The following is a 12,501-nucleotide window of genomic DNA, read 5'->3' as shown; positions in this document are numbered from 1 at the left end:
TTGAGTAGATCGTCGGGCTATCGATATATATCGTAAGTCGGAAAGCATTATAAACATATCAAAACCAAAACATTAAAATACAATTTAAATGAAAAATAATGTCTTAAATATAATTCACAATTAAAACAACAATACAAATTTAAAATACACAAACCATATGTTAAACATTGCGTATAAAATACGTTACATTACAGCTCGTCATCACACATTATCTCGTTTTCCTTTGTAGACAACGATCCGTATTCGCCCGAAAAACATCAAAGCGCGGTGTCCATGTACACATCCATCTATTTCCACCTTAAAAATATCAGAGAATTGCACAACCTCGGCATTGCGCACTACATTGGCTCTGCCCATGTACACATCGATATATTTTCACTTAAAAAAACATCCTATAATTGCACAAACTAGGCGCCGCGCACAACCTCGGCATTGCGCACTACATTGGCTTTGCCCATGTACACATCGATCTATTTTCACTTAAAAAAACATCCTAGAATTGCACAAACTAGGCATCGCGCACTACATTGGCTTTGCCCATGTACACATCGATCTATTTTCACTTAAAAAAACATCCTATAATTGCACAAACTAGGCACCGCGCACAACCTCGGCATAGCGCACTACATTGGCTTTGCCCATGTACACATCGATCTATTTTCACTTAAAAAAATATCCTAGAATTGCGCAAACTAGGCGCCGCGCACAACCTCGGCATTGCGCACTACATTGGCTTTGCCCATGTACACATCGATCTATTTTCACTTAAAAAACATCCTAGAATTGCGCAAACTAGGCGCCGCGCACAACCTCGGCATTGCGCACTACATTGGCTTTGCCCATGTACACATCGATCTATTTTCACTTAAAAAACATCCTAGAATTGCGCAAACTAGGCGCCGCGCACAACCTCGGCATTGCGCACTACATTGGCTTTGCCCATGTACACATCGATCTATTTTCACTTAAAAAACATCCTAGAATTGCACAAACTAGGCACCGCGCACTACATTGGCTTTGCCCATGTACACATCGATCTATTTTCACTTAAAAAAACATCCTATAATTGCAGAAACTAGGCACCGCGCACAACCTCGGCATAGCGCACTACATTGGCTTTGCCCATGTACACATCGATCTATTTTCACTTAAAAAACATCCTAGAATTGCACAAACTAGGCACCGCACACTACATTGGCTTTGCTCATGTACACATCGATCGATTTTCACTTAAAAAATCATCCTAGAATTGCACAAACTAGGCACCGCGCACAACCTCGGCATTGCGCACTGCATTGGCTTTGCCCATGTATATAGCGATCTCTTTTTACTTAAAAATCAGAAATTGAATAAACTCTGCATTGCTCATATACTAAGAAATCTGCTTTCACTTAAAAGAAATCGGAGAATTACAGAAATTTGCGCATAAGCAACTCCATTGATTCGCGTTGGAAAAAAAAAAAGTTTCTAGAAAAATTGAGCTTACTACAGGCGAATCAAGATCCTAACCTAATTGATTTCTCAGCCGTATATTTCTTGCAAATACTACCATTCGATGACCTTTTTCTGACTAACTAACCAGCATGGTATCTTACATTTTTCACAGAAAACGTTATCCTTCAATAATCGAAAATCCGTCAAAAATCCCCTAAAAAGTTCATACTCTATTGTTAATTCCTACATAAAATATCTGTTCCCAAAATTTTACGCTTGTTTGAAAACTCCCACCTTAAATTTTCCTTTATAATCTCCTGATATTTAATGAGATACATTCCGCAACAGAAGAAGAGGAAGAATGGCTTTGCTTGTTTGCATTAGCTGTATATAAGTCACGTGATCTCTGAGGTCATCTGCATTGTTTGTTTTCAAAAGGTATATATAAGTCACATGATCAATGAGGTCATCGGAATGTATCTCATTACAACATCACTAACAGCAGTTTTAGAGCAAGCAATAACTAAACGCAAAAATATCACCTCAAGTAGCCAAATATATATATACAAAATAGTATTCACGGTATCTGAGCGTTAAACAGTCGCCAATAACAGTGTTACGAATTGTGTATTTAGATATTAATTTTAGTAGAATTCTAATTTAAAATGTTGTATTTCCTCCTGCAACGCAGCGTGAGAAAAATTTTAAAAGAAAACTATACCGGAAAAGTAAGAATACAGGGCACGTGCATTAAACTTTGAGTAAACGGATATGTCGGTAATTTGTATTGAAATTGAATAAATGTAACTGACTACTAAATTAGCTGTAACCGTAATTCCATCCTCTTGTTTACATTGCGTTTGGCGAATAGTATGGGTTACCAGATCATATCATTTATCGCCGCTCTTGGTGATATTTGTTTTGTTTAAAACTCCAGGTGGGCTATACTAAAGCTGTGCCAGCAATTCAATGTGAACAGGAAGTAATAATCTGGTATCACTAATATTATGTTCAGTGATGAACTAATAAAATAAAAATACGCACGATTATTCGATTTCGGTCGGTGCCTCCAAAATAATTATGACTGTAATACTTCTTTGGCGATATGAAGCAACTCCAATGATGGAACACAGAAAAAACTTTATTTAGCACTCAAAATGGCGACATACAAACAAGAAGAGAAAACATATTCTAACATTTAAAAATAAATTACATTCTTCGTGCGAGAGTCGCACGTGGCACTCGAGTCTGGTTTCAAATATTGCCATTCACAAATACCTTAATGTTCATCTATTTAAATTATTTAAACTACAAGATTTTAATACTATTTAAAGCTGTTGAAATATACATTTACATGAAAAGCAAGTGCTTTTGTGGTTGATACTGCAGTATCATAAAATTCTCAAACCGATAACTTTATTCGCTTTTATATGTGTATACACAATCGTCACATGATGCAATATATTATTATATTTTATTATACTTCATCTCTAATATATATTCATTCCCTAACCAAAGTTTTTAATTGTCACATAAAACGAATATTACGTGTAATATTATGTGTAGATGAAGTATCCTTTTGAAATGTAATGATTTTTAAAGCTTCGCTGGTTTCTTTCTGCTTTCTCATGCCTTCGTAGTGCAAAGGTAGCACACTCGACGCGTATTCCAGAGGTCTAGGTTCGAGTCTCGGCGAGAGCATTACTAATTTTTCGTGTCGACTGCTTCAAAAACTTACAGACTGTACAATGGCGCCCGAACCAAAAAGGTGGCGGATGATGATTCTTCACTACCAAGATTTGGCAAATGGGTTCCTTAATCACCAATCTCCCTTTAAAAGGGGGAGTATATAAAGTATTTTATCCCTTCTTTCTGCATGTTTACGTAGTGTAACGGTAGCATTAGGCGCGTACTCGAGAGGTACAGGATCGAGTTCTGGTGACGCCATTGCTCATTTTTCGTGTTACAGTATTACACGAACAGATTAAAATCACATAGCTGCTTGAAATCAAGATCAACCAATCCATCAAAATTTCGAATTTTCATTTTAATTAAAATAAATTACCTTAATCATGAGCAGTTATAGCCTAGCCTTAAACATATCTATTCATTTTTCTACTAGTTACCACATTTTTTTAAAAGAAAAATTACTAATTCCAAATATTACATAAATAAACACATAAGAAAGAGGTGCTTTATATTCTGTAATGTTCTTATTTTGTTTTTCAGGCTATTTTCTTAGTCTAATAAATAAACCTTTTATGTACTCTAAATCCAAAGCAATATTTTTTCTTCGACATCAATAAATAAACGTAATAATGCAGCTTATAGTGTAGGTTATCTTTTGTACAAATATTATCTCGCAGAAAGTGAAGCAAAAAAAAAAGGCTCATTTCGAAATAAAATGATTTTTACTTTGAAAAAGACAACAAAATGTAATCTTTTAGCAAAGAAAGTAATTGAAAATAGGAAAAAGAAGTTTCTTTCTATTTCTGTAGCTTAATTTCCTTTTTAATTTCGTAACTAAGATATTTCTTTTGTAAACTTAGAATTCTAATCAGAAAACAGGAATCTTTTCTTACAAATATTTTCTTTTTACTCAGCTAAACTCTGATTTATAGATCCAGGAAAACGAAAAATATTTTTAATCCAAGAAATAGTCTCTGTCTGTTACGAGAAAATAGGTTCAAGGTGAGAAATTCAATATATTCATTTTTTAAGGGAAAAATGATTTCACCAGCTAATGCACTTTATTAATCAAATGAAATTGAAAAAAAAATAATCGATGGTTTCGCAATACTATTTTCGTGGGTAAGTCTTATCCGATAAAGCATTCGTTTGGGGGGGGAGGAATGAGCATTAAATGCATCACAGAACAAAGAGGAACTAAATGTGTGAGATCTTCAGTAGCAAAAATGATGATAACGAGAGTTTAATATCGAGAAATTCTTTAGAGCTAGAAAAAAAATATTTTGAGCCTCTATTCATCTTTTCGAAATTGCAAATTTTATTTCAGCAATTTCGAATGATCTATCGATATTTCTTGTGGCAATGATTTTTTAAGATATTATTTTATTGTCAGACATTTCAAGGGAAGCGTTTTCTCCGGTATTATATTTTACACCTGCACATCTTTCTTCCACGACGAAAAACGGAGTAAAATGTATCACATCATTATAGCAAAGCATTAAATGATATTTAGCAGACAGCACGACGGCTATCTGTCTAAAGTAATGGAAGCCTTTGTGGAGGAATTTCTAATACTAATAGGCTTGTAACGACGCTACGTATAGGAAAAATCACGAAAGTCCATGTAGTCAACCCGTTCGTCGAGATTCGAACTCCGGATCGAACTACTAGTGTTTAGCGACTTTACTGCTAAGCCGCTGCTGGCCATACGACTAGCGGGAAACAACAATGAAAAAATATTATTTTACACCAAGAACTCAATAACTTTTGGCATATATGGTGAAAATAGATCGAATGTTTAAAACTACTGCACACTAGCTGTTTTATAGAGGATTTGATTTCTGGTGATAATTGGTTTATAAGGTATTTTCTCCCTCCTTTCTGCATGCCTTCGTGGTGTAACGGTAACAAACCTGGCGCATATCCCAGAGTTCCAATTTCGAATCTCAGTGTGAGCACTTTACTTTTTTCACGTCCCCTGTTTCTAAGCTCCTAATAACTCTACAGACTGAATGGAATTTTCTGACTTTTTTCCATAAATAATGTGAACAAACTAGATGTTATTTGAAAATTTTCCTCCACAGCATCAAATTATTTAATTATATTTTAACGTAACACAAAGAACGATGTCATTCCTAAAACTGATACTGAGCTTGTCATAAGCAAATATTGCATTGCACTTGCTTGAATAATAAGTATTTGATGGTTTTGAAGCCAGCTTTTACTGATTTCGATTATTTTATTTACTAAATCAAGTACAACGTACACCTCTTCTACTACTTGAAGATAATGGAAATATAATCTAGAATTTGAATGACGGACATGAAATACCCAATTTGAAAGCGGTCGAGCCAGGAAACTCATGATATATAAACGCACGTACACGCACATAACTGATAAAAACAAATGTTTTTATTTGGTTTAGATTTTCTACGTTATTGCGCAATGTTTTCATAGAATGATATTTTGTTTTATTAATTTGCTAATTTGCTTGATATCTTATTTTATTGCGATGTCATCCATAATTTTGTGTAACAGCTGCATTTTTATTTCCTTGGTTGGCTTTTTATTTTTTGCTATTTACAATTCAGTACGAATATACAGTGGAATGTTTCAGTCGGCTACATCTGATTCCCAATTAGCACAAATTAGCCCATTAGTATCCATAGACTATTGGCTACATCCAATGGCTTTCTTTAAATTTAACGATATTTTTGTAACGTTTGAGGGACATAGGCTACTAAGGGCAGAACTTCATGAAATGAATTTTTCAGAATATTCTATTGACCTTTGATCTCATCTCGTCAGAAAATAGAATCGCAGTTGTTTTAAAGTGATATTAGTGTATCTATTTTTATGTAATTGTTAAAAATATTGTTGTAAAGCAGTTGAAAATGACATAAAAAATCCAGTCAATGTGTAACTGAATTACAGTTTTACTTTGATTATCTCAGTAAATGTCTTGTAAAGATAATGTTTAAATGTGCACATAACTAACGATCTCACTAACTTGTATCTAATCTCACTTAACTTGTACAAGACAATGTCTTATTTAACATAGCTATGCTTATTCAAAGGCCTTGTATGCTCTTGTAATAGTTATATTTTTATATGGAAGAAATAATCTCTTATGCCAGGATGAATGACTATTAACATTGTAAGACTTTTACAACAAAGTCAGGTGAGTGGTTATCTCAGGCGGCGCTCAGACAGTCTTCTTCACTGGAGATAAATATATTTTATTCCTTACAGTGTTTCTACTGCTCGCTTTGAAGTTGCTGAGTTTTTAATCAAAAATTTTTTAAAGATTTACAAAATATCAAAGAAATAATAAAACAAATTCTGAATTCTGGCTTCCAGGTGCTCACGTTCGAGTGGAGAACTATGTTATTCAAAATTTGATGACTCTAGATACCGTTGTATTTTTACAATGCGAGAAAAATACATACATTCATGCAGATTCTTCATTATTTAGTTTATTTGAGTATAATACAGGATGACAATATTTGGTGGCAACAACCTGAAAAGTGATTCAACGCTTTTAGTGATTCTACGCAAAATGCCGTTTCAGACTAATAGACTAACAGCCCGTCCGGTTTAGTTCCCCTGAAAAATACCTTGCAATAGTTACCTGAATAAAACCTTGAAATAGGCAGCTGTCTAAAAGCTGTAATCATTCCAGTAATAATAATGAAAAACATTACTTCGCCGCCTTTCCTTTCCCGGAGAAACATTATGTGCTTCTCGGCATCAACCAGAATTCCATCTGCCAAGCATAGGAACAAATAAATGAATAAATAAATTTAAAAGGATTCAGATTTTAACCTGACATCAGACGATTTCATAAGTTTTCTTACGCTCTCGCTGAGCATCGCAGGTATCATTATGCTCTTGGACTCGCTCCTGCTAATACAATTTTTTTTGTATTTTTAGCTTTATTATTTTTTGCACTTTAAGCTTTAATGTTGTTCGTACTTACATCACATAAAATTCAACAGCAAGATCACAAAATATTTAAAAACAGAGTATCTTTAATTCTCTATAGAGTGTTAGGAATTGCCATTTATTTTTTTTTCTGTGTTAGTTGTATTATTTCTTTAAAACCTAGCCGCTCGTGCGGTGACCAGCCTAATATAGTTATAAAAAACAACTAAAACAATTTGAACAAAGGGGTGCTTTTTAAGTATTTGTGTGTTACCTTTAATTATTAAATATCATGTTCTTTGCACTTAAACCATAAAATTCAGTTTATAGCAATGTCGCAAAATAATTTTAAAATAAGCCTATCTTTAGAATTTCCGATAGACAGTTCCGCGCGCTAGAGATAAAAAAGGTTTCCCGCCCCCCGTAGAGTGTTGCCGTTGCTCGCTTTTAAATTCTTGAGCTTGTTACTCAAAAATTCGTTAAAAATTTTACAAAATGTTAAATCGATAATAAAATAAATTCCAAATTTCAAATTTTGTCTTCCACATGCCCATATTCGTAGGAGGATTACATGAGTTTAATGAGTCTAGCTAGTGCAATTTCGTAAAAGTATTAAATACTTCTGATTGATTAGATGTCTCATGATTTTAACGCGTTTTTTATTTAAATCAATCATATTAAAACCAGAAAATATATTGTTGCGTGTGTACGGGTTCGTTATGAAATGAATGCACAAGTCCGATGAAAAATGAACAAAAATTTATTATCACAACAAAAATGCTTAAATTTTATCAAATTATCATGCAGTATTACAATATCTCACAGTAGTTATCTTTTAACTACTCAAATGTCCAATAGAACGTAATTCAAAACAGCTAAAGAACGCTAATCCGCGAATTCGCTACAATCAACAAGAGCAGTTTTCTAAACAACAACAAACTAAGCAACTACTGCAAACTGAGATGTTTTCCTCCTTTTATAAGATTTTAAAATCACGCGGTAGAATTTTCCAGTACTTTCTCGAAATCAAAAAGAGATATTTATTTATTTAATGCACGCGCTCTTGTATTTTCAATTTTCCTGCTTAGCTTTCTTTTAATATTCGTCACGCGCTGCACTGCGCGAGAAATAAAACCATTTAATTTATAATTGAACTAACATTAGCTGTTTAAATACCAAATTCGTAACACTGCCCCCTTCCCAAGGACTGCACGTCCCGGGCAGTACAATCCCTGGACAGGAAGCTAAACTTACAACTGTGGCATACATGCATTAATAAGCATTACATTACAATAATGAACAACATGAACAATAAATGCAATAAATAAAACAAATCAAATGCTATCAAATACAAATCAAATACTAAATGCAAATCAAATACTAAATACAAATCAAATCAAATACACATTTAAAAACAAAAAGGACCATGGTCTTACACTATTTACAATTATTTACACTACGTACTATGGCCATAGTAATGAGCTAACCTGTCGTAAGAGTTCGAAGACTCACGGATCCGAACCACGACGTCATTCGCGTTCAGCACTGTATATGGACCATCCGAAGGTGACTGTAATTTAGGACTCAGTCCTTTTCGTTGAATCGGGTTCCACAACCACACCTTGTCTGCTTTGTTCGATCTATGTCTAGTAGCTCTTGTGTGGCATCTGGTCTTCATTTTCTCCGTCGCCAAGTTGACTCGCTTTCGTGCAGAACGGTGCATCCCCTCAAACCGGGCCTGGGTATCTTGGACGTGTTCCTCAGGCGTTGAAGGCGCATCCGTAGGGCGACTAAACAGGCGGTCACAAGGCAGACGAAGGTCTCGACCGAAGAGCTTCTGGGATGGAGAATAGCTGGTAGTCTTGCGTTTCTTTTCGACCCTGGTATGATTTCGGCAGCTTCCCGAGCTCGATCTTTCGGACAAGGCGTCGACATTTCTAGGCGAGGATTCCTTTTGAGGATGGATAGTCATGCCATCAGTTGCTGAAAGCAGCTTATTGTTTTTGAAATCTAAGGAAAAATTGTATTTCCTTAAAAAGTCCAATCCGAGTATGCATGGATCTGTAATATCCGCCACATATGCCGTGTGATGGTAGGCGGCACTTCCAAACGTGATGTTTACGTTTAACTTCAAAGTTATGTCGATCTTGTCACCAGACGCAGTCTGAAGGGTAACACAGGATGGCGTCCAAATATGTTTATCTTTAAACTGTTCAGCTAAATCTTTCTTAATGATGGTAACATTAGCTCCTGTGTCAATGATCATATTGCAAGGAACTCCATCGATATTCCCATTGATGGACAGTCCGTTATTGTTGCCACTCACTATAGAGATCTTAAGCGCTTTAAAACAGGGTTTTTCATTATCTGGCAACCTCCGTTCCTTGATATGATCATTAATTTGTTTCCTGCGTCGTTGCTCAGAAATTGTCTCAATTTTCGTACCCTGGGGTGTTCTGCAATTCTTTCGTACGTGGCCTTCAGCTCCACAGTTCCAGCACTTTGGTTTCTTGTCAGTCCTTTTCCTTCCCGTGGCATTTAATTGTCTGTTTAAATCGTATGCCTTATTTTCCGTGCTCTGGGGAGTTCTGAAGTTCCTTCGTAGGTGGCCTTCAACACCGCAATTCCAGCACTTTAGGGTCAGTTTCGTTTCAATAATGGAGAGAATAGAATGGCGAGAAACATTTCAACGTCAACCCGCTTATTATTTATTTGTAGATTTGAGTCTTCCGATGTCAGTGGACAATGTGAATCTAATATGCCAAATGTTACAAAATTTAACAACATTATCGATTTCTTTGAAAGGTTCCCTCCGATTCTCAGTTTTAGGGATCTTCGCTTTAAGTGGAAAAATCAAATGCATATTTCCTTTACAATCAGTTAAGAATAATTACACGAAACTCCAGGTATCATTAGAAAGTATGCAAAGTACGCATACCATTTTCACTAGTGTTAATACATTTGACAGGGAAGAATTGTCAGAGAGTCTGCAGAATGCTATACAACAGTATGAAATTTATTTTCAGGGCGCTTTGACGAACAAGGAAGAATGGCCTCAGTTGCAGATCGTATTTTTTTCAGCTCAGCCATCCCAGAAAATTTCGGCATTGGTCCATGAAGCTTTACTCACAATAGAATTAGCATATGTGCGCAAAGTACACATTGTCATTCTGAGGTCCCAGAGTAACTATTCATCTCACGGTAGCAGTGAAATTAAATCAACAGAAGGGCAGGAGTCGCCAAATTTATTTGAAAACGATGAAACGGATAGTATAATCAGAAGTCTTTTGCACGTTACGGAGATTGAAGCAAATGCTTACCAACTGGAAAATATTATCAAATGTTGGTTGCATGACTGTAGCACAGATTCTGATCACCTACGACTGATGCTGGATCGAGTAACTTTACGGTGTGATCTTCGAGAATGTGTATTAAACGCTGAAACTCTGCCAGCTGCTAGTCAATTCTTCTTGTTTTCTGAGACAAATCACCTTCAGAATACCGTTAAGCCGAGCGTTTCTTTCAAGAACCAGTGCCCTCCTAAAGTTCCCGTTTATATAATGCAAGTAGTTGCCTTGATTCGCAAAGAAGGCTTGTGCGAATCATTAGTATTTGGTCATCCATATATTACCACTCCCACACGATGTTGGAAATTGGATTGAGATGAACTTGAGCAAAACCAGAAAAGATTCTCATCTGTCATTCGATATCTTCAAGAGCAAGATTCAGTTTTATTAGCAAAAAAGCATGCACCGCACACCCCACTCCTGACACCAAAAATTGTTGCGTGTGTACGGGTTGGTTATGAAATGAATGCACAAGTCCGATGAAAAATGAACAAAAATTTATTATCACAACAAAAATGCTTAAATTTTCTCAAATTATCATGCAATATTACAATATCTCACAGTAGTTATCTTTTAACTACTCAAATGTCCAATAGAACGTAATTCAAAACAGCTAAAGAACGCTAATCCGCGAATTCGCTACAATCAACAAGAGCAGTTTTCTAAACAACAACAAACTAAGCAACTACTGCAAACTGAGATGTTTTCCTCCTTTTATAAGATTTTAAAATCACGCGGTAGAATTTTCCAGTACTTTCTCGAAATCAAAAAGAGATATTTATTTATTTAATGCACGCGCTCTTGTATTTTCAATTTTCCTGCTTAGCTTTCTTTTAATATTCGTCACGCGCTGCACTGCGCGAGAAATAAAACCATTTAATTTATAATTGAACTAACATTAGCTGTTTAAATACCAAATTCGTAACAATATTTTTAAGAACTGTGTTTATTGCATTTAAATCGCTTAGTTTGTTGCTTAGTAATCTTCAACATTAAAACGGAAAGTTAAAATACTTTAGGTTTTACAGTACGGGAACAGGCTGTGGCATGAAACATACGAGCATTTTATTTCCGGCAGTTGTAGCACGTTCCTTTCAAATAGCCGAGATTGTTGATAAAAGTTGAAAGACCATTCTGCCGAACAGCAAAAGTCTGGCGCCCTGGAGATAAATATGCTTTATTTCAAAGAGAGTTGCCAATTTTCGCTTTCAAATCATTGAATCTGTAAATAGAAATTCACTAAATTAGTGTAAACCATGAAATAAATGAAAGATAAATTCGAAGTACAAAATTCGTGTTTCGAGATAAACATGTTCGAATGGAAGATGGCGAGTGTGAAAAATTAATTGCCCGCCTTTTTTTCACATGAATCTTCATGATTTAATTATTTTAAAAATAGTATAGGGAGATAACATCTGGTGGGGATAATTTGAAAAGTAATTTGGACATAAGAGTGATATGGGCAAAAGTGAGCTTTGAGACTAATAGCAATTCCGATACTATAAACTCGAAGACAAATAAAAAGAAAAAAACTACTGTTACCTATATCATAACATCCCTTCAGTGAATGGGTGCCTCGAGATAACGTAACAGGGTAACAATAGTTCTGATGCAAATATGTCAAAAAATTAAATTAAAAATAACTAAATCATCTAATTACCGTAGTGCAGATTAATATTAGTGATAAATTATCTATTTTATGTTGAAAAATACAAAATTTAACTATTTTATATTTATTTTTTCTCTACTGAATTCTTCATTTTATAATTCAAAAAGTATGGCTGTAACATTATCTGTATTACATAGTTCTTATCTATTACATAATTATGTATAACATTTTCGCCCAGCATTATCACCCCAGAAAAGATAGAAAAGGATGTGTAATGATATTTCCTTTCTTTTCCTTTTCTTTCTTCTTTCTAGCGTAAAGGGCATTAGCCCAGAAGGGTTAGTAATTTCGTGCATTTTGCTTTGCTTCACTATAAAGTCGGTTCACTTTTCAAATTGTTGACAGAAAATATTATAGCCCTGAGTTATATTTAGAGAAATTAAATAATGAAGAATTTGCATAAATATATGTTTCTCGCATTGTGATAAAACAACGCTA

The 12,501-nt window shown here is 34.9% G+C and overlaps 1 protein-coding gene across 1 annotated transcript; it reads left to right on the top strand.

Moving 5' to 3' along the window:
* Window positions 1-9,704: 9,704 nt before the first annotated feature.
* LOC146998276 (meiosis 1 arrest protein-like) lies at window positions 9,705-10,709 on the top strand. Its single transcript, XM_085812485.1, has one exon. The coding sequence runs from the start codon at window positions 9,705-9,707 to the stop codon at window positions 10,707-10,709; it is 1,005 nt and encodes a 334-aa protein (XP_085668611.1).
* Window positions 10,710-12,501: the final 1,792 nt, after the last annotated feature.

Source organism: Stegodyphus dumicola, chromosome 3 (assembly GCF_044657685.1).
Source record: "Stegodyphus dumicola isolate Sdum_Otavi_A_Nest chromosome 3, ASM4465768v1".
In the NCBI taxonomy this organism is placed as follows: Eukaryota; Metazoa; Arthropoda; class Arachnida; order Araneae; family Eresidae; genus Stegodyphus; species Stegodyphus dumicola.
The sequence above is the reverse complement of the archived record's forward strand: the minus strand, read 5'-3'. Positions and strand labels throughout refer to the sequence as shown.